Here is a 22985-nt window from a genome sequence, read left to right as displayed (position 1 = left end):
GCCGATTGGCCTACTCCTGCTCCAATTTCTTATGTTCTTATGTTCTTATGAACCACCCCCCCTAGTGGCTGAGAACACCCCCCAGCGGCCGGGAACCACCCCCAGCGGCCGGGAATCCCCCCCAGCGGCTGGCAACCACCCCCCCCAGTGGCTGAGAACCCCGCCCCCCAGCAGCTGAGAACCCCCCCCCAGCGGCCGAGAACCATTATGTAGCGGGTGGTGGTGTGTGTCAGCTTCACCTCTGACTTCTGAGTGGTTCGAATCGCTCCCACTCCCTGGGTTCTAGACCTTGGACTTATTTGGGAGTTGTGACAAAGTGCAGCAGACAACTGGTTTTGATGCAAGAAACTTTGACCTTTATTCAAGAGAGGAAATACAACACAACAATCTTAACACTCTAATAAAATGGGGAACACTTCAGTACACACGAGGGAAATTACAGTAGAAAGATACCTCACCCCTCCCAATCCCACTTTACTAGCTAAGTTGGACTCTGAAGGACCAGAGATAATGCTCACCAAACGAATCCTTGACAATAATTCACCCAGCGGTAAGTCAGGAATAGATCGTAGAGTGGAAACTTTGCGGATCTTCGGTTTTCTCCCGAGTTGGTTTTCTTTGGTCGCGGTGGCCCAATATTACCCGGTTCGTTGGTGGCAATATTCGGTTGGTCGTTTCGTAAGGCCCTTGTTGCCGGGAGGTGTCTGATGATCACTGCGGCTGTTGCTCTGGTTTCTTCTTGTGTGTCGGCCTGCTTCTAGAGCTGCTGATCTTTCCTGTCGAACTGCTTTCCTGTTGTTGTATAATCTGTACTGTGCCCCCTCGCCTTGCTGTTCGCTGAAAGCTGCTCTCCTTCCAGAGACAGGCAGAACAAGAGAAGCAGAACACAACAGCCAGCAAGATCCAGAGAGAGAGAGAGAGAGAGAGAGGTTTCGAGTTTCCACTTCTATATCCCTCTCTTACAATGGTCTTCGTCACTGAAAAAAACCACTTCATGTCTGTTTAAACAGTTCTTACAAAGTCCTTAAGAATCTTTGATGGCTTTTGATGGTCCCTCATCATGTTGCAATTGCTTCTCCCGATGGGTCATTGTTTTAATTCTGATGTGCTGATCACCTGGTATACAGGCTTCCTTTTGTATCCAACGTCCTAGGTGTTGATGGGTTTTGCTTTAAAACAAAGACATGGCCCCACCATGTCTGGAGCAGTTGCCTCTTTCAATGGCAGTGAGTGTTGTAGGTTTTGCATTAAAACAGAGACATGTCTGAAGCAGTAATTCTCCCACATTCCACTGTGTGTGTGTTGTTGATTTCGTCTGGTGACCTCTCACCTATCCTTCCATCTTAGGATTTTGGTCAATGGCCAAAGTTTTCCATACCCAGGGAAAAGGTAAATTTCTTTAGGGTTTTTCTCTGAGTTTTGGGGGATCTGTGAATTTTGAGAATCTTACACTCCCCCCTGTGATACTTTAACCTTGCTTCAAGTATCATACTGGTAAAAGGTGAGCAAAATTCTCAATCCTCGAGAGCCAACCTTCCCCTGTAGTTTACCTATCTAAGACCCAAAACATACATTCCCCTTTAGGTGTAGTGTTCAGATGCAGACACAGGTAAGAATTCAGTTACATTCATATCCAAGCACGGAGGGGGTCAAACACCCCTGCACCACTTGGAAAATACAGTACATACATAGAAAAATAATACACGGTAAACAATAATACTTAAACTACCAACCACCTTATTTAAAATTAACTAAAACACCCAAACTTAACAAGCTCAAAATTAAATAACAGAAACTATGTACATCCGCCGCCCGTCCCCGGGCGGCCGGGCTATTCCCTGTTCGGGCTACAGCACACTACTCCCTTCGGTGTGGCCGCCCTGTCCTGGTCCCTCGCAGCCTGCGGCTGTTGGCTGGGGACCTCTGTCCTCAGATCGATCCCTGACTTGAGGGGCTGCCCTTTTAAACTGGGGAGCCAGTGACCACGGTTTCTTTGGCCGTGGCGTTCGTGGGGGCCTTCTAGGGACTCTGGCTGGTCGGGGTTTTCTGGCTGGTGAGTCTTTAACCCGAGCCACTATCCCCTCTTGTGCGGTCTGTGGAATCTCCACTGCCGCTGGCTGGGGATTTCTATCCTCAGGCTGTACCTCTTCTAAACCTGTGTCAGGGGCAGGTAACACTCTGCCCTCAGGTCCCACCTCGTCTGAGTCCCGGATGAGCGGGGGAGTGTCCCAAACGGTCGGTGGGATGGCCCTTCCCTTAAAACAAGCCACTGCACCTGCTTGTGCAGTCTGTGAGTTTGCTCCTGCTGCAGGCAACTGGCTGTTCCCTTCTCTCGGATTTAAACAACTTACATTGGTTAATGTGGAACCATTTGGTGCGCCGAGGCAGCTTTATGTCGTATACCATGGGGCTTGCCTCATCTACAATGCTGTAGGGCCCCATGTATAATGGTTCTAGACTGCCTACCCGAGCAAAATTCCTAACCATAACCTGATCCCCTATCTCCCACTCGTGGTGCGTACGGGGTTCTAACAGCAGTCGGTTACTCCGATGCTGTTTTCCCATGTTGCTAGCAGCCTGCCAGTGAACCTGTTTAAGGTGTTCAAACAGATTCCTGACGAAGCTGTCCCGGTTCACCTCTCTGAGCTGACCCTCCGTGAGCACCGGGGCTAGCACATGGGTGGGGGTCCGCATAACCCTACCAGTCATGAGCTCGTGTGGGGAATACCCCGTGCTTTTTGACTGGCTGGCTCGGATCCCCATTAGGACCAACGGTAAGACTTCTACCCACTTTCTAGGTGAGTCTACCGTCTCTTTCCTCAGCCTTTCTTTCAAGGTTCTGTTCATCCTCTCTACAATCCCTGAGGACTGTGGGTTGTGTGCAACGTGCCATTTCCCCTCTATGCCGAGTATCATAAGGTTATTCTGCATGACCTGCCCGGTAAAGTGGCTCCCTTGGTTGGACTCCACGTACTGTGGTAGCCCCCATCGTGAGACCACCTCCCTGACCAGGATCCTGGCTGTACTCAGAGCTGTGGCTGTTCGACAGGGGAAGGCTTCTACCCACTTTGTGAACATATCCACCAGGACTAGGCAGTACTTATAGCCTCCCTGAGCGGTGGGTAGGGGCCCGATGTTGTCGACCTGGATCGACTGCCATGGTCCCTCTACCCTCCTGATGTGTCCCATAGGTACTTTCCTTTTGCGGGGGTCAGGGTTGTTAGCAGCACACACCAGACAGCTGGCACAGAACTCGCGGACATCTTCCCTGAGTCCTGGCCACCATCCTGCCTGTTCCACCCGCTGCCAGGTGGTCTCAGGCCCAGGGTGCCCTGCTCCTGGACCCTCATGGGCCAGTTGAAGGAATTCCCTCCTGTGCTGCTGCGGTACTACCCATTGCTCTCCCTTAAACAGCATGTCTTCCTTTACAGAGTGGGCTGCTGTGCTGTAAGGGCCCTCTACCCTTTTCCCTTCTGCCACTGCACTGAGGGCTGCCTTGAGGACGGGGTCTTGGGTTTGGACCATCTTAAGGTCCGGGGTTAAAGCTACCCCTGCACTCCCCTGTGTCCCATTCCTACCAGTGACTGCTGCTATAGGACGGGACCCATATGGGTCCCAGAAAGTGCCTGTGCGGGTACCCTCCTTAGCTAGCACGTCGGCCTGCCGGTTACCCTCACTCCGGGGTTCTGCGGAGGAATGGGCTTTCACCTTATGGATGAAAACCTCCCCTTCCTCCCCCACTGCTGCTAAGATTTTCTCCAGCAAGGGTTTCACTGTGAGGGGTCTCCAGTCAGCGGAGGTGTATCCGCGGCGGGACCAGATGGCCAGGTACTCCGTACACGAATTGCATGTGAACATGCTGTCCGAGCAAATCGTGTATGGGGTGGGGAAGATCTCGGGGTGTGTAACCACGTACACTACCGCGGACAGTTCAGCCTGCTGGGCGCTCATGGAGCTGGGGAGCTTAATTGCCAGGGCAAGGTTTGCCGCTGGGTCATAAACTCCACACCCCGTGAGTCGCTCACCAGCAGATACTGCGTTGGAGCCATCCACATAGATTTCACGTCCTGTGGGGTGTATCCCGGCCTGTAAACCTATGTCTACTTCCTAAACCCCTTCTATGGAACACCGGTGGGCTGTTCCAGGATATAGCAGGTTAGCTGCGAGCTTTGGCTCGCAGAGCCCTTTTACTTTCAGGTCCATCTGTGAGAGAAGCAGGGTCCAGCGAGCAATGCGGGCACTTCTCACTGTCCCACCCTTGATTCTCCCGTCCAGGAACATCTGGGTGGGCATGTGATGGGTGAGGAGGGTGATGGGAGAGGTGCCTGTGAAGATCAGCGATCTTTTCACAGCCCAATATGTGGCCAAGAGGTGCCTTTCACAATTGGAGTAGCTCTTCTCCACATCTGTGAGTATCCTGGAGGAGTAGACAACCGGTCTCAGCTTGCCATGCCGCTCTTGGAGCAGCACAGCACTCAGGCTGTCCCCGCTGGCTGCTACCTCCAGGAAGAACTCTTCCCCTCCATCTATGGCCCCTAGAGCTGGTGCGGTCTGCAGATCTTTCTTGAGCCTGACAAATGCTGCCTGGCACCCCTCATTCCAAACCCACTCCACTCCCTTATGCAGGAGTCGGAGCAGAGGGGCTGCTGTGGCCGCATAGTCCTCAATGAAGTCTCTGCACTACCCGGTTAGCCCTAGAAACGATCTCACTCCCGTGACTGTGTTGGGGACTGGTAACTCCTGTACTGCTTCCCTTCTAGCTTTATCTATGGCCCTTTCCCCAGCGTGAATTGTCAGGCCCAGGGATTTCACCTCCTGCTAGCCAATCTGTGCTTTCTTTGGGTTCACTTTAAAACCTTCCTGCCCGAGCAGTTCCAGCAGTTTGGCCAGAAGTGGGCCATGCTCCTCTCTCGAATCGGTGAATAGGAGCAGGTCATCCACGTATTGTACCAGCTGCCTGGGCTGGCTGAAGCCCTTTAAACTGTTTGCCATGCATTGGTGGAAAATGCTGGGGCTATTGTGGAAGCCCTGAGGCAGACAGTTCCAGGTGTACTGTTGCCCTTTAAAGGTAAAGGCAAACTTGTACTGATCGTCTCTCCTTAAAGGGATGGACCAAAACCCGTTAGAGATATCCAGCACCGTGAAAGTGGTCGCGGATGCTGGGATACTTCCTATCAGGTCGGCAACTGCTGCTACCGTGGGTGCACAGGCTGGGATGTTACTGTTGAGCACCCGATAGTCCACTGTGGCCCTCCAGGAGTTGTCCGGTTTTCTAACCGGCCACAGTGGAGAGTTCACATGGGTGGCTATCAGTCTCAGGACCCCCTGTTGCACTAAGGAGGACATGGCTGCTTCCATGTCTGGCTCCGTTTCCCTGGGGAAGTTATATTGCTTTTGTGGTCGGGCCATAGGGTCCCCACCTACCCTGACCTTGAACCAGTTGACCCTCCCACAGTTGTGTTTGTGTGTGGCAAATGTGGCTAGGTGGGCTCGCACAAATGCCTGGAACTCCCTTGGGGTATTACTGACCATGAGTTCGAGGTTATAACCCTCTTTAGGCTTCATGGTGCACAGGGTCCCTTTCCCCTGTTTCCCTGGGATGACTACTACTCCGCCTTCCTTTCCTGTATTTGCCCCCCACAGGCAGTGATTCCTCAAATCCACTAGGATCCCGTGGCCGATAAAGTCGGCTCCCAGGATCCCTTTTCCACCCTCCACTTCCCACTTCATTAGGATACAGGTTCACTTAGAGCGGAAACTATAACTATTACTTTATTAAATTAATAACAAACTAGATGAACAAATTAGTTAATAAAACTAAAAATATCGAGTGAATAGAAGCTTTAACTAATTAAATATATAAAAGGTTAGATAGGGACGACAGCGCAGGTGGTGTGTCGTAACTGCATCATGTGGGAGTTTGTGGAGAGCGGCGAGATCCCGAACAACCAGATCGACAGTAAGTGTCTGCAACTCGAGGAACTTCGGCTCAGAGTTGTTGAGCTGGAGTCCGAGCTGCAGACATTATGATGCATCAGGGAGGGGGTGAGTTATCTGGACACTTTGATTCAGGAGGCAGTCACACCCCTTAGGTTGGGTAGTGGTTTAGATTTGACCAGTGGTCATGGACAGGAGGATGTGACTGCGAGTCAGGCAGGTATGGGGTCCCAGGATACAGTGATGGAGGAGCCTCAGCCTTTGACCTTGTCCAACAGGTACGAGGTACTTGCTACCTGTGTGGATGAGAACAAAGACTGGAGGGAGGATGGGCATTTTGACCACGGCACCATGGTACAGGAGGCCATTCAAGTGGGGGGAGTGAAAAGGAATGTGATAGTGGTAGGGGATAGTATAGTCAAGGGGACAGACTCTGTTCTCTGCAGCCGCAACCAGGAGTCCCAAAGGCTGTGTTACCTCCCCGGTGCCAGGGTTAAGGACATCTCCTCATGGCTGGAGATGAACTTGGAGCATGAGGGGGAGGATCCAGTTCTCGTGGTCCACGTAGGAATCAACGACATAGGTAGAACTAAGAATGAGGTTCTGCTGAGGGAGTTTGAGGAGCTAGGGTCCAAATTGAGGAGCTAGGGTCCAAATTAATAATCAGAATCTCAAAGGTAATAATCTCTGGATTACTACCTGAGCCAAGTGCAAATTGGCATCGGGTCAAACAGATCAGAAAGTTAAATGCGTGGTTCAAACAGTGGTGTGGTAGACAGGGAATTCGATTCATGGGGCACTGGTACAGTACTGGGAAAAGAGGGAGCTGTTCCGTTGGGAAGGGCTTCACTTAAACTAGGCTGGGACCAGCTTTAACTGAATGCACAAAGCATTCACTACAAGATAGACGAATTAATGGCACAAATGGAGATAAATGGGTTTGATCTAGTAGCCATTACTGAGGCGTGGTTGGAAGGTGACCAAGGTTGGGTACTAAGTATCCCAGGGTACTTGACTTTTCGAAAAGACAGACAAAATGGAAAAGGAGGGGGGTGTCCCTGATAATAATGGATGAGATAAAGACTGTAGTGAGGAAGGATCTTGGCTCGGAAGATCAGGAAGTAGAATCAGTATGGGTGGAAATAAGGAATAACGAGGGGCAGAAACCGCTGGTGAGCACTGCACCCTCTAAGCTGCACGCGTGCGCGGCCGCACGGCAGTTTGTTATGTGCCGCGCACATAATCATTCCCTCCGCACACCAAATCAGTGCTCTCTGGTGGAGACGCTGCTGAGGTGATGTCAGCTACCAATCACTTTGCGGTAAGGGCGGGAGTTAAAGTTAGATTGGACGGGAGCTTTGTACTGAGAATGTCGGCATGTGGTGCGAAACAGGCAAAAGATCGGAGGAAGAGGTTAGAGGAAGAAAGAGTGAAAATAGAGAAGTGACAAGCTGCACTCGAGGAACGGCAGCGACGAAACCGTCAGGAAAATAAGGTATGCATCACTGCAGCTTGACTCCAGGAATTAGCATCGCTGGTCAGCTGGCAGTTCCAGATGCAGCATCTTTCCCGAGAGAGTCTGGAGCCTGAGTTTGAACTGTGGTTTCCACTGATGTTCAAATTCTGATGTGGTTTCTGGTCCAGCTGCTCGACAGTTACCTCATCAATTTCCTTTAAGAGGTAAGGCAACATTGACCGTAGCAGAGTCAGTGAGTCAAATATATGAAGAAACAACAGCCCTGCACTGAGGTCCTTTTATGCAGGCCCAATTGGAATAGCCTGGTCCACAGTTAAACCTTTGAGATTCGCAACTCAGATTTAACTCAAGTATATCGACTTCTTCCAAGTAGTTTTACAATTATAAACATCATTTTGAAAAAATCCTATTGCAATTCTAGATGACACCAAATCATTTTGCTCTCCTCTGTTCAATTGGCTTTAGGAACTGTCACTATGACGACTAGTATCTAGGGCTGTGAAATTGGTCTTTGGTTCTAACACAAAAGCGGCATTAGTGCCCCATTTTACACCCTGCCCGATTCTCTTTTCCATTGATGCCCTGTTTTGCACCACCGCTGAAGACCAATTTCACCTTGTAGGACTCCAGATGGCGGTGATTATCATTACTCAGGTGTGCGATTGTCAACTTTGCTCCATTCTGTCATTCCCTGTGCCAACAGTAATGATCAAATTGTCCTTGCTATTAGTTGAATCTCAGGGGTACTTTTAGACAACTGCTTATAAACATTCAAAATCTTTCCTATACTGTACAGAATGACTGCACAGGGGTTGAAGTCTACTTTGTGGATTTGTTTACATTACTGTCTGCATTGGCAGGATGGCACTGTTGAACCTGGCTGTGGTATAGAGACTGCAGCAAGCACTGGTATGGGACAGGCTGGCATAACTTTCTGGGGTGGGGGTATTGAGGGCAGGGTGAGGGGGGGTGGGGGTCACAGCGAACACTGAGACATCACAGTGTCCAAACTTCAAAATGTCAAGCGAGAGTCTGGACTGAGAGAGTACTGCAGTCGCTCAGTTGCTGGACAAACAATCCTAGAGGTTGACAGTGCAAATCCCACCAGGGCAAGATTCTAAAAGTGAATTCAATAAATCTGATCATTTGTGACCTGACATTAGGAAAAAGACGGCAGAAGCTGCCGGATTGTTGTAAAAACCCAACTGGTTTGTTAATGTCCTTCAGGGAAGAGAGCCTGTTATCACTATCTGGTCTGGCCTACACGTGACTCCAGTCTCACACACATGTGGTTGACTTTCAATGCCCTCAGTTCAACCAGCGGAGGGCAATAAACACAGCCTTGCCAGCATCACCAACATTTTATAAATTTATCAGCCAATATAACATTAAAGTGTTACAATTATCCATTATTTTGTACATTTGTTCTGTTTGTTATTTATCCTGAATAATGTTTTCTAAAAAGATGTTCTATTCAAAGTTGTGATTTTTTTTTTACGGTGACGCGCACACAGCCTTTACATTGGTGCACAAATCCAAATTCATTCCGCACCTGGCCGAAAAAAATTAGAGGGAACATTACTGGTGGGAGAAGTTTATAGGCCCCCTAACAGTAGTTATACTGTTGGACAGAGTATTAATCAAGAAATAAGAGGAGCTTGTAACAAAGGTAATGCAATAACCGTAGGGGACTTTAATCTTCATATAGACTGGGTAAATCAAATTGGCAAAAATAGTTTGGAGGACGAGTTCATGGAATACATTCGAGACAGTTTCCTAGAACAATACGTCGTGGAACCAACCAGGGAACAGGCTATTTTAGATCTTGTCTTGTGTAATGCGACAGGGTTAATTAGTAATCTCACGGTAAGGGATTCTCTGGGGAAGAGTGATCATAATATGATAGAATTTCACATTGAGTTCGAGAGTGATGTAGTTAAGTCCGAAACTAGAGTCTTAAACTTAAACAAAGCCAATTACATAGGCATGAGGGGCAACTTGGCTAAGGTAGATTGGGAAATTAGATTAAAAGGTATGACGGTAGATAAGCAATGGTGAACATTTAAAGAAATATTTCATAATTCTCAATGAATATACATTCCATTGAGGAATAAAAGCTCTACGGGAAAAGTGATCCATCCATGGCTAACTAAAGAAGTTAAGGGTAGTATTAGATTAAAAGAAGAAGCTTATAATGTTGCCAAGAAGAGTATTAAGTCTGAGGATTGGGAGAGTTTTAGAAACCAGCAAAGGATGACCAAAAAATTGATAAGGAGGGAGAAAATAGAATATGAAAATAAAATATCAAGAGATATAAAAACCGATTGTAAGAACTTCTACAAGAATCATAGAATCATAGAATGGTTACAGCACAGAAGGAGGCTATTTGGCCCGTCGAGTCCGTGCCAGCTCTCTGCAAGAGCAATCCAGCTAGTCCCACTCCCCCGCCCTTTCCCTGTAGCCCTGAAGATTTGTTTCTTTCAGTACTTATCCAATTCCCAAAGATCAGCCATGATCTTATTGAATGGTGGAGCAGGCTTTAGGGGCCGTATGGCCGATGTCTGCTCCTATTTCTTGAGTTCTTATGTTCATTCTGGCTCTCTCCAAGCTCGGTCTATTTGGTCTCTTTTCCAATGCATTCTTGAAAGACTGCTGGCAGCTATATCCCCTCATACAGCATAGTCCTCTCAGCAGGTACACTCAATGGATCACCAAATATAGGCCTGAAGGAAGGAGTATCCAATTGAACTGTTTCCTGGTCTGGAGCAGGTTTCTTATAGAATCATAGAATCATAGAAGTTTACAACATGGAAACAGGCCCTTCGGCCCAACATGTCCATGTCGTCCAGTTTATACCACTAAGCTAGTCCCAATTGCCTGCACTTGGCCCATATCCCTCTATACCCATCTTACCCATGTAACTGTTCAAATGCTTTTTAAAAGACAAAATTTTACCCACCTCTACTACTGCCTCTGGCAGCTCGTTCCAGACACTCACCACCCTTTGAGTGAAAAAATTGCCCCTCTGGACCCTTTTGTATCTCTCCCCTCTCACCTTAAATCTATGCCCCCTCGTTATAGACTCCCCTACCTTTGGGAAAAGATTTTGACTATCTACCTTATCTATGCCCCTAATTTTTTATAGACTTCTATAAGATCACCCCGAAACCTCCTACTCTCCAGGGAAAAAAGTCTCAGTTTATCCAACCTCTCCCTCTAAGTCAAACCATCAAGTCCCGGTAGCATCCTAGTAAATCTTTTCTGCACTCTTTCTAGTTTAATAATATCCTTTCTATAATAGGGTGACCAGAACTGTACACAGTATTCCAAGTGTGGCCTTACTAATGTCTTGTACAACTTCAACAAGACATCCCAACTCCTGTATTCAATGTTCTGACCAATGAAACCAAGCATGCCGAATGCCTTCTTCACCACCCTATCCACCTGTGACTCCACTTTCAAAGAGCTATGAACCTGTACTCCTCGATCTCTTTGTTCTATAACTCTCCCCAACGCCCTACCATTAACGGAGTAGGTCCTGGCCCGATTCGATCTACCAAAATGCATCACCTCACATTTATCTAAATTAAACTCCATCTGCCATTCATCGGCCCACTGGCCCAATTTATCAAGATCCCGTTGCAATCCTAGATAACCGTCTTCTTTTTCTCTTTCTACTGCTTAACAACCTCTGTTTCTGTTATATCCTGGGATTTTTTTCTCCTTATGTTTTTTCTTGAATCCTTTCCTTATGTACTCCCTTCAACGTTGGGGTCTGTAGATGTGGAACTCTCCACTGCCCGCGTTGGCACTCGATCCCATAAGATTGCGAACAAACCCTGGTGGTGGCCAAGGATCCCATTCCTTGGGTTTCTCAGAGATTGGAACTTGTTTCTCATGGTTTCTCACTAACTGCTCCAGCTCCAGCCGCTGTTCCTCGGCCACACTTCGCAGGATGATGAGCGACTGTGTCGCTTTTTCCCACCGTGAGCATTTGGCTTCGTCCACCATCTTGAAGCAACCGTCCCTCACTCCACTTGATTCCTGCGGTTCGCCCCTGCCCCTTGATTTGGTCCATCTGAGTCTCCTGCGGGTTTTAACCTTGCGCTTTGTTCCTCTTCCCGCAGAGGAACCCTTCTTCTCCTTTCCCTGGTCTTTATTTGACCTCTGGGGTGCTGATTCCTCTTTGCACCCTTCAATTGAAGTTTTAGTGGAGGCCTAATCTCCCAGAGACTCCAACCTGATTCCAGGTTTATCGGTCGCTCCATTGGCTACCTCCACTTCATCCTTTTTTGGTGCCTTGTCAGCCTTTTCAGTGTCTTTACACCGTTAAAGTGCCACCGTACCTGCTTCTTGTCTGAGATCCATTTGGGTTTCCACTTTGATTCCTTCCAGCTGCGCTGATTGTAGGACTTCTGGTTTGTCATCCCAAACGAACCCAATTATTTCTGATCCATCTTCTTTACAACCACAGTTAGGATGGTTTCCATGGTTCCCTCACATAGTCCTCCAATCCTTGGGTCTTGCTCTATAATTTTCAGATCCTCTCTGTCTTTTTTTGCAGATCTTTCCACTTGTTCATCGATGGATTTCTTCCTTTGACCTTGCGTCACCTCTTGCTTCATTTGAAGAGCCTCAACCTCTTCGACATGGGTCTGCTTGTGCATTCCACAAGCGGACTGGAGGCTCTGGTTTTGAGAGGTCAGCTCCTCAACCTCGGTATCCAATTCTTCCACCTTCTGTGCCAGCTCGTTCCTCTCTCTCGAAACTGAGCATTGCGTGCTCTTTGGCCCTCAGAGTTTCCCTTGAGGGTCTCCCACTTCCAGCAGAGATCGAGAACAGCTTGCTGGGCCGCCCGCTCCTTGTTTTGCAAGACTTCCGCCAGCTGGTGCCTCAGTTTCTTCTCCTCCTCCAGCTCCAAGACCTTTTGCATCAGGGAGTTGTGGAGTTTCACGATCTCCACTTTCAACAAGTCGAGCTGTCTGGTCAGCCATTCCTCCCGAAGCCACGAAGCTTGCTCGAGCCGCTCCTTCTGATCAACCATCTCGTTGACTGACTGCTGGAGTCTGGCAACGGTCACCGTTAGCTGGCTTTTCTCCTCCTTTTGAAGTACTTTGTGTCCTGCAGGTTGGCCTCCAGGCAGAGCTCGGTGCCCCGCTCCTCCAGCTGGGTCCTCATCTCCTCTACCTGCTTGCTGCACCAGCACTCACCACGCCTTCTCCAGCTCGTGCACACTCTTGCCCACATCGTCCATGGAGCTCCTCAGGTCCTCCATCTCAGCCTGGTTCTGCTTGTTGAGGCGCTCGAGCTCCTCGTGCAGCTCGCGGACCTGTCTGACCAGCGCCCCCCTCTTCTCACCGTTCGCCAACTGAGCCTGCAGGAAGACCACCTGCCGCCCGACCTTCAGCTTCTTCTCCTTCTCTTCCTGGAGCAGCTCCTGGGTGTCCTTTAGGTGGCACTCCAGAATTGACACCTCCGTGGCCAGTTTGATGGCTTTGGACTCGATCCACCCCAGGAGTCCGGCCGTGTCTTCCAGCTCGGCCTGCAATTTGAGGACCCGATCCATGTCATTTTTCTCCTGACTGTTACCAAGTAACCACATGTCACTGATCTCTCTTTCATCCTGGAGAAAGCCTTCTACAGGACTGTTTTGGTTACGAACGGACTTCCTAGACCTTTCTCAGTGACTCTTTCTGGTCTTCTGCATCTCCTCAGAATGGGCGGAGGTCTCCTGAAAAATTCCACCAAGCTCCTTCCTCAGTTCACTCTTAGAGGCTTCCGCTGCGGTACCCTCCACGAATGTGTGATTGTACTTACCTTCAAACTCCTTAACGTCTGCCACCGGGATTTCTTTTACAGAGCAGTTCCCAGAACTCGTCCCCATCACGATCCTGTTTTAGGACATCAGCTTCTTCATCGACAATATCTTGCTTATCGTACACAGAACGTTGCACCCTGTCACTCAGCAACGCACACCCTTTACCCCAGGACTCTGGCTGGGCGTCACGGATCAGGAACCGAGTGGCCCTCTCTCTCTCGAGCTCTGAACATTTCCTCCATATTGGGTTGGTCTCTTTCTTTGTCTCTTAGAGACACAATCCCACTTCTGACACCATGTGCCACAGGGTCCTACTGTCTGGGAACCTTCTTCACCGACAAACAATAGTCCTTGACCAATTCGTACTTCAAAACACTTTTCCTTTAATTCATACAACACAAAGTCACACTACAGTACCTTTGGCAATGCCTAGTACACTTTCCCAGTCCCAGGCTCTTTCAGCTGTCCGCACCTACATTTCAGCCTATCAGCTGCTTTCAGGTTTCAGGTTTCAGGTCTCAGAGCCCAAGCCTGCTCCAGCTGCCTTCCAGCTTCCTGTTCAGGGGCTGTGTTAAGGGGCCTTACTTCTCTTGACATCACCCTTTTACTCTCACCTGACTGGAGACGGTATCCACCCACTCCAGCCTCAATTACTTTTTAAAAGGTAAGGTTTCTTAAAAGGGCCATACCCTTATTTGGGGATCAGGGCCCTCAGTCACCCTGCTGCAGTAGTTACGCAGACTGGCAAAAGGTGAAAAGTGGCGTTCCACTAGGATCGGTGCTGGGACCACTGTTGTTCACCAATTACATAAACGATTTGGACGCCGGAATCAGAAGTACAATTTCAAAATTTGGGAACGACACCAAATTGGGGGGTATAGTTAATACTGAGGAGGTCAGCGACAAAATACAGGAAGACATTAATAAACTTGTAGAATGGGTGTGTAATTGACAAATGAATTTTAATATAGATAAATGTGAGGTGAGATAAATGTAGGAAGAATAAGGAGGCGACATACTGCTTGGATAATACGAGTCTAAATGGGGTAGAGGAGCAGAGGGATCTGGGGGTACAGATACACAAATCACCAAAAATAGTGATACAGGTTAATAAGGCCATAAAAAAAGCAAAAAAAGCACTGGGGTTCATTTCTAGAGGGATAGAATTGAAAAGTAGGAAAGTTATGTAAAACTTGTCTACAGCCTTGGTTAGACCACACTTGGAGTACTGTGAACAGTTCCAGTCTCCATATTATAGAAAGAATATAGAGGCATTGGAGAGGATGCAAAAAAGATTTACTAGGATGACACCACAACTGAGAGGTTATAACTATCAGGAAAGATTGAGCAGGCTGGAGCTTTTTTCTCTAGAGAAGAGAAGGCTGAGGGGGTGACCTGGAAGAGGGCTTTAAAATTATGAAAGGGTTTGATAGGGTAGACATAGAGAACATGTTCCCACTTGTGGGAGAGACCAGGACTAAGGGCCATAAATATAAGACAGTCACTAATAAATCCAATAGGGAATTCAGGAAAAACTTATTTACCCAGAGAGTGGTTAGAATGTGGAACTTGCTACCACAAGGAATAGCTGAGGCGAATAGAATAGATATATTTAAGGGGAAGCTAAATAAACACATGAGGGAGAATGGAATAGAAGGATTTGCTGATAGGGTTAGATGAAGTAGGGAGAGAGGAGGCTTGTGTGGTGCCTAAACACCGGCATGGACCTGTTGGGCCGAATGGCCTGTTTCTGTGCTGTACATTCTATGTGATTCTATGTAATTATATGTAGATAAAAACCCAGACCAATTTGAGGGAAACAAAATTTGGACAATTCTTCTCGGACACCTCTAGATGATCGAAACTAGTCTGGGAGATCACTTTTGACCCTGATTTGTATTGAAGGGCACCTGCCTCTCATTCGAGGCTATCTCCCAGTGCAGCTCCTTGCTGTAGTTATATTGGCTTCCCTTCAAGACACCCGAAGGTATAAAACGGGCAGGACGGTGGGTTTTTCTGTTTGATTCACCATCACAGTAAGCTGACATTGTGTGGAGTACCTCATTAGGAGAGGTCGCATCGCACTTGAGGTACCAAGGCCATGAAATCATTGATATGGCGATGGGGAAGGGGATTTCCAAGTCCTAGCAATACCCAAACACCTAGCTTGTAGACATTTTTTCTCCTTAGTTGTGAATTAGCATTAGCTCTTTCCTTTCCTCATATTCCATTTGACTACAGACTCCATTCAGAGGACACATTTAAGGCAATTCTTAGGGCGTTTCTCCCACAACCCCCAATGGAGCTGTTTTCTGACAAAGGGTCTCCAACCCAACGCCCCTCCCCACATCACCGGCGCCCACTTGTGAAGAAACTGAAAGCTGCAGCTGAGGTGCGAAGTTACTAAAGTCAATATTTAGACCAGAGGGCCGCAGTGTGCCCAGCTGCAAAATGAGATACTGTTGTTGAACTTGTGCCAACCTTCATTGGAGGAGACCAATGTAGTGTAGGAGACCAAAGGCAGAGAGGCCAGTGTGGGAATGAACAGGAGTGTTGAAGGGGTTAGCCACAGAGAGGTCAGGGTCACAAATTGTTCAGCAAAGCCTTTGGTTTCTCCAATGCTGAGGAGAACACACTGTGAGCAGCAAGTGTAGTATACTAGGTCTCAGCCGTGGCTCAGTTGGTAGAACTCTCGCCTCTGAGTCAGCAGGTCGTGGATTCAAATCTCATTTCAAAGACTTGAGCACAAAACCTAGGCTGACACTACAGTGCTGTGAGAACATACGAATATAAGAAATAGGAGCAGGAGTAGGCCATACGGCCCCTCGAGCCTGCTCCGCCATTCAGTCAGATCATGGCTGATCTTTGGCCTCAACTCCACTCTCCTGCCTGATCCCCATATCCCTTGGTTCCCCTAGAGTCCAAAAATCTATCGATCTCAGTTTTAAATATATTTAATGACTCAGCATCCACAGCCTTCTGGGGTAGAGAATTCCAAAGATTGCTTGCTGTCCCTGCATGCTAACTTTTTATGTTTCTTGTACGAGGACACCCAAGTCTCTCTGAACACCAACATTTAATAGTTTCTCACCATTTAAAAAATATTCTGTTTTTCTATTCTTCCTACCAAAGTGAATAACCTCACATTTCCCCACATTATACTCCATCTGCCACCTTCTTGCCCACTCACTTAACCTGTCTATGTACTGAGGGAGAGCTGTACTGTCATAAGTGCCATCTTTTAAATGAGACATTAAATTGAGGCCTCATCTGCCTTCTCAGGTGGAGGTAAAAGATTCCCCGGCACTATTCGAGGAAGAGCAGGGGAGTTCTCCCCGGTGTCCTGGCCAATATTTATCCCTCAACCAAAACCCCTAAAAAACAGATTATTTGGTCATTATCACATTGCTGCATGCGAGCCCTTGCTGTTTGCAAATTTGGCTGCCCCATTTCTTACATTACAACTGTGACTACGTTTCAAAAGTATGTCATTGGCTGTAAAGCACTTTGGGACATCCTGAAGTTGTTAAGGATGCTATAGAAATGCAAGTTCTTTCTTTATACTAGATTAGAGGAAGTACACGTGAATTGTTCTCTCTCGTGGGTGTTTGAGGCCCTGGTGTGGGATGAGGTAAATAGACAAATGTTGTATTCCCTGTGATCGCACCGGAATGTGCTGGGGGTTGGACAGCCGGAAGTAGGAGCAGTAGAAGTAGGAGCCACCTACAACATGATCCACCACCAAGAACATTTACCCCTCCACTTCTCTCCCCATCCACCTTCCAGAGAGACTGGTCCCTCTTCGATACTTTTATTCATTCTCCCACCAATGCACAGGTACATCCTTTAATCTAGTGTACTGTGTCCACTGCTCTTTTGATGTCAGTCAGCCTAACGTTGGTGGTGGGGAAACTTTTAGAGACAATAATCCGAGACAAAATTAATTGTCACTTGGAAAAATATGGATTAATAAATGGCAGCCAGCTCGGATTTGTTAAAGGCAAATCATGTTTGACTAAATTGATCTTTGATAAAGTAACGGAGCAATTGATTAGGGTAGTGCGGTTGATGTTGTATATATGGACTTTCAAAAGGCGTTTGATAAAGTACCACATAATAGACTTGTAAGGAAAATTAAAGCCCATGGGATTAAACGGGCAGTGGCAGTGTGGATATGAAATTGGCTCAGAGACAGAAAGCAGAAAGCAGTGGTGAACGGTTGTTTTTCAGACTGGAGGGAGGTATACATTGGTATACACTGCTCTTTTTGATATATATTAATGACCTGGACCTGGGCATACAGGGCACAATTTAAAAGTTTGTAGTTGACACGAAACTTGGAAATGTAGGAAACAGTGAGGAGGATAGTAACAGAATTCAGGAGGACGGAGACAGGCTGGTGAAATGGGCAGACACATGGCAGATGAAATTCAACACAGAGAAGTGCGAAGTGATGCATTTCGGTAGGGAGAACAAGGAGAGGCAATATAAACTAAATGGTACAATTTTAAAGGGGGCGCAGGAACAGAGAGACCTGGGGGTGCACTAACACAAATCTGCTAAAAAGGCATACTGGATCCTTGGTTTGATAAACAGAGGGATAGAGTACAAAAGCAAGGAAGTTATGCTAAACCTTTAAAAATCACTGGCTAGGCCCCAGTATTATGTCCAATTCTGGGCACTACACTTTAGGAAGGATGTCAAGGACTTAAAACGAGTGCAAAGGAGATTTACTAGAATGGTACCAGGGATGAGGGACTTCAGTTATGTGGAGATACTGGAGAAACTGAGGTTGTTCTCCTTAGAACAGAGAAGGTTAAGGGGAGATTTGATAGTGTTCAAAATCATGAAGGTTTTGATAGAGTAAATAAGGAGAAACTGTTTCCAGTGGCAGAAGGGTCGGTAACCAGAGGACACAGATTTACGGTGATTGGCAAAAGAACCAAAGGGGAGATGAGGAGAAATCTTTTTTGAGCAGTGAGTTGTTATGATCTGGAATGCCCTGCCTGAAAGGGTGGTGGAAGCAGATTCAATAATAACTTTCAAAAGGGAATTGGATAAATTCCTGAAGGGGAAAAATTTACAGGGCTATAGGGAAAAGACAGGGGAATGTGGCAAATAAAGGGGGCAGTAGCAATGTGGATACAGAATTGGCGAAGTGACATGAAACAGAAAGTAGAGGTGAACGGTTGTTTTTTGGACTGGAGGGAGGTGTACAGTGGTGTTCCCCAGGGGTCGGTGCTGGGACTACTGCTTTTCTTGATATATATTAATGACTTGGACTTGGGTGTACTGGGCACAATTTCAAAATTTGCAGATGACACAAAACTTGGAAGGATAGTAAACAGTGAGGAGGATAGAAATAGACTTCAAGAGGATATAGACAGGCTGGTGGCATGGGCAGACACGTGGTAGATGAAATTTAACTCAGAAAAATGCGAAGTGATACATTTCAGTAGGAAGAACGAGGAGAGGCAATATAAACTAGAGGGCACAACACTAAAAGGGGTACAGGAACAGAGAGATCTGGGGGTATATGTGCACAAATCGTTGAAGGTGACAGACCAGGTTGAGAAAGTGGTTAAAAAAGCATTCAGGATCCTGGGCTTTATAAATAGAGGCATAGAGTACAAAAGTATGGAAGTCATGATGAACCTTTATAAAACATTGGTTCAGCCACAACTGGAGTATTGTGTCCAGTTCTGGGCACTGCAGCAAGACCTGGACAACATCCAGGCTTGGGCTGATAAGTGGCAAGTAACATTCGCGCCAGACAAGTGCCAGGCAATGACCATCTGCAACAAGTGAGAGTCTAACCACCTCCCCTTGACATTCAACGGCATTACCATCGCCGAATCCCCCACCATCAACATCCTGGGGGTCACCATTGACCAGAAACTTAACTGGACCAGCCATATAAATACTGTGGCTACAAGAGCAGCTGGGTATTCTGCGGCGAGTGACTCACCTCCTGACTCCCCAAAGCCTTTCCACCATCTACAAGGCACAAGTCAGGAGTGTGATGGAATTCTCTCCACTTGCCTGGATGAGTGCAGCTCCAACAACACTCAAGAAGCTCGACATCATCCAGGACAAAGCAGCCCGCTTGATTGACACCCCATCTACCACCCTAAACATTCACTCCCTTCACCACCGGCGCACTGTGGCTGCAGTGTGTATCATCCACAGGATGAACTGCAGCAACTCGCCAAGGCTTCTTCGACAGCGCCTCCCAAACCCACAACCTCTACCACCTGGAAGGACAAGAGCAGCAGGCACATGGGAACAACACCACCTGCACGTTCCCCTCCAAGTCACACACTATTCCGACTTGGAAATATATCGCCGTTCCTTCATTGTTGCTGGGTCAAAATCCTGGAACTCCCTTCCTAACAGCACTGTGGGAGAACCTTCACCATACGGACTGCAGCGGTTCAAGGAGGTGGCTCACCACCACCTTCTCAAGGGCAATTAGGGATGGGCAATAAATGCTGGCCTCGCCAGCGACGCCCACATCCCATGAGCGAATAAAAAAAAGAAAGATGTGAAGGCCTTAGAAAGGGCACAAAAGAGAGTTACTCGAATGATTCCAGGAATGAGGGACTTTAGTAACGTGGATAGACTGGAGAAGCTGGGGTTGTTTTTCTTTGAACAGAAAAGGTTGCGAGGAGATTTGATAGAGGTATTAAGGTGAGAGGGGAGAGATACAAAAGGGTCCAGAGGGGCAATTTTTTCACTCAAAAGGTGGTGAGTGTCTGGAACGAGCTGCCAGAGGCAGTAGTAGAGGCGGGTACAATTTTGTCTTTTAAAAAGCATTTGGACAGTTACATGGGTAAGATGGGTATAGAGGGATATGGGCCAAGTGCAGGCAACTGGGACTAGCTTAGTGGTATAAACTGGGCGACATGGACATGTTGGGCCGAAGGGCCTGTTTCCATGTTGTAAACTTCTATGATTCTATTCAAAATCATGAAGGGTCTAGACAGAGTAGATAGAGAGAAACTGTTCCCATTGGCGGAAGGGTCAAGAAACAGAGGACATAGATTTAAGATGATTGGCAAAAGAACCAAAGGTGACATGAGGAAAAACTTTTTTACACAGCGAGTGGTTAGGATCTGGAATGCACTGCCCGAGGGGGTTGTGGAGGCAGATTCAATCATGGCCTTAAAAAGGGAACTGGATAAGTATTAGAAAGGAAAAAATTTGAAGGGTTACGGGGATAGGCCAGAGGAGTGGGACTAGCTGGATTGCTCTTGCATAGAGCCGGTGCGGACTCGATGGGCCGAATGGCCTCCTTCCATGCTTAACCTTTCTATGATTCTATTCTATGATTCTAATTGGATAGCTCTTTCAAAGAGCCAGCACAGCTATGATGGGCCGAATGGCCTCCTTCTGAGCTGTATCACTCCACGATCTATGATTCTATGATCTTAACTCCACCTACTCACTTTGGTTCCATAATTGTTAATACCCTTGCCTAACGAAAATCTATCAATAATCAGGGCTGACAATTCAGTATAGCAGGTGATGTCTTTTGGATGAGATGTTAAAACCTGTGTTCTCAAAGTGGGTATGAAAGATCCCATAGCAACACTTAAAGAAAAGCAGGGAATTCTGCTGATGTACTGGCTCACATTCATTCCCTCAACCAACACCGGAAACTTACCGTGCTCACAAATGGATCCCTTGTTTGCCCGCATAATTACAGTCAGTGCACGTCAGGGAAAGTGAAGGCTGCAGAAATAGCCACAGCAGTTTTCAGCCTTTTGCGCGGAAGAACTAACAGGTGAAGTTGAAAGGAGCGACAATATAGTGGGAAGGCATGAAATCGAGTCCGTGTCGAAAACCCTTTTACACAGAGGTTAATGAGGCTGTGGAATGCATTACCAGAATGAATGATTGAAGCAGAGTTTGTGTCAATATTTAGAATAGGTTTCGCTAAGTGGTTGAAGGGAAGAGATATCTGGGTAAAATATTGACAAAGAAATAGAATAACAGTGGGCAGTATTTAAAGGAGAAATCAATAGAGTCCAGGAGAATTATAATCCACTGAAACAAATTAGCCAAGAATGAGATCCATAGATAAATAAAGAGGTGAGGATAAAATTGATTCTACAGAAAAGGGTATACACAAAGTACATAAACAATAAAGGAAAGGATGACAAAAGGGAATATGACGAGCTCAGGAAAATAGGTTAAAAAGACAATTAGGAAGGCAAAGAGAAAATATGAAATAAAAATATCAAAGAATATAAAAAAAGAAATAGTAAATTATTCTATAGACCCATAAGTAGCATAAGAAGAATTAAGATAGGGATAGGGTCACTTAGGGATAAACTCACAGGAGATGATACTGAAATGAAAGGGACACTGACTAGATACTTTGCCTCAGTTGAAAAGGCTAACAAGGTGGAAATGACAAAAGTAGAGGAAGTCAAGAGGGGTATTACAACAGGTAAGATAGAAAGAAAGGAGATACTAGACAAACTAGCCAAACTTAAGGAGGATAACACCCCAGGTCCAGATAGATTGCATTTGAAGCTACCCTAAGAACCTAGGGAGGAGATAGCAGAGGCACTAGAATCCATATATAATCATCAATAGAGAAAGTAATAGTGGCAGAAGAATTGTGACCAGCATATGCAATTCCTATCTTCAAAAAGGGAGATAGAACTAATCCAGGGAACTATAGACCAGTTAGCTTAACGTCATTGGTAGGATAGATACTAGAACTTTTGCTAAAAGATCAGATAACAAAACATCTAGAAATGAATACAATAAAAAATAGTCAGCCTGGATTTCTAAAAGAAAAGTTATGTTTAACCAACCTTATTGAATTTTTTGAATAACAGAAAGAGTAGACAAGGGCAATGCAGCAGATGTGGCACATGGATTTTCAGAAGGCCTTCGATAAAATGCCACATAAGAGACTTATTTTTAAAGGTCAGGGTGTGTGGAGTCAGGGACCAGGTAATAGAATGGATTGAAAGATGGCTACAAATCAGAAAACAGAGGGTAGGAGTGAAGGGAAGTTTCTCAGACTGGCAGGATGTGGGAAGTGGTGTCCTGCAGAGATCCATGCTGGGACCACTGCTGTTCACCATATACATAAATGATTTGAACTCATAAATTGGAGGTGTCGTGTTGAAATTTACGGGTAGTACCAATTTGAGGGTGTATGTGAAGGACTGCATCAAAACCTTTAATGTGGTAAAACGTCCCAAGGCGCTTCATTGGAGCGTTATCAACAAAATTTGACACCAAGCCACATAAGGAGATATTAGGATAGGTGACCAAAAGCTTGGCCAAAGGGGTAGGTTTTAAGGAGCATCTTAAAGGAGGAGAGAGGTGGAGAGGCGGAGAGGTTTAGGGAGGGAATTTCTGAGCTTAGGACCTAGGCAGCTGAAAACATGACCACCAATGGTGGATTGAAGAAAATCGGGAATGTGCAAGAGGCCAGAATTGAGGAGCGCAGAGATCTCGGAGAGTTGTAGGGCTGGAGGAGGGTACAGAGATGGGGAGGACCAGAACAAAGATTATTCACCATATCCTATGTCCTATATTCATATCCTATATCCACCATATCCAGTTCCTAGCTGGAACTCACGTGGGTTCCCATGACAGCATCTTCTGACTGGAGGAAGTGAATGGAGCTGAAGGAGAAGTTGTTCAATGTGAGTATAAGTTGAGCCAGGTGGAGGAAGGTGGTGGTGGATGGGGACTGGTTGGGCTGCTGTTCGAGGAAGAAGCGGA

At 46.9% G+C, this 22985-nt stretch overlaps 2 protein-coding genes across 2 annotated transcripts in view; one reads left to right on the top strand and one right to left on the bottom strand.

The window, feature by feature from the left end:
• Positions 1-22985, top strand: part of LOC137322091 (xanthine dehydrogenase/oxidase-like) — a 162509-nt gene that overhangs the window by 4763 nt on the left and 134761 nt on the right. The gene's annotated exons all lie outside the window — the stretch shown is intronic.
• LOC137322092 (protein NYNRIN-like) lies at positions 347-21059 on the bottom strand. Its single transcript, XM_067985173.1, has 2 exons — positions 20899-21059; positions 347-7608 (listed from the first exon to the last, which is right to left on the bottom strand). The coding sequence occupies exon 2, from the start codon at positions 3949-3951 to the stop codon at positions 2257-2259; it is 1695 nt and encodes a 564-aa protein (XP_067841274.1). The 5' UTR covers positions 3952-7608; positions 20899-21059; the 3' UTR covers positions 347-2256.

The sequence above is a fragment of the Heptranchias perlo genome, chromosome 5 (assembly GCF_035084215.1).
Source record: "Heptranchias perlo isolate sHepPer1 chromosome 5, sHepPer1.hap1, whole genome shotgun sequence".
Lineage (NCBI taxonomy): Eukaryota > Metazoa > Chordata > Chondrichthyes > Hexanchiformes > Hexanchidae > Heptranchias > Heptranchias perlo.
This window is presented reverse-complemented; position numbering and strand designations above follow the sequence as displayed.

What these genes read in the sequence shown, in the direction of transcription:
- LOC137322092 (XM_067985173.1), bottom strand. Translation starts at nt 3,951, where the DNA reads ATGAGCGCCCAGCAGGCTGAACTGTCCGCGGTAGTGTACGTGGTTACA.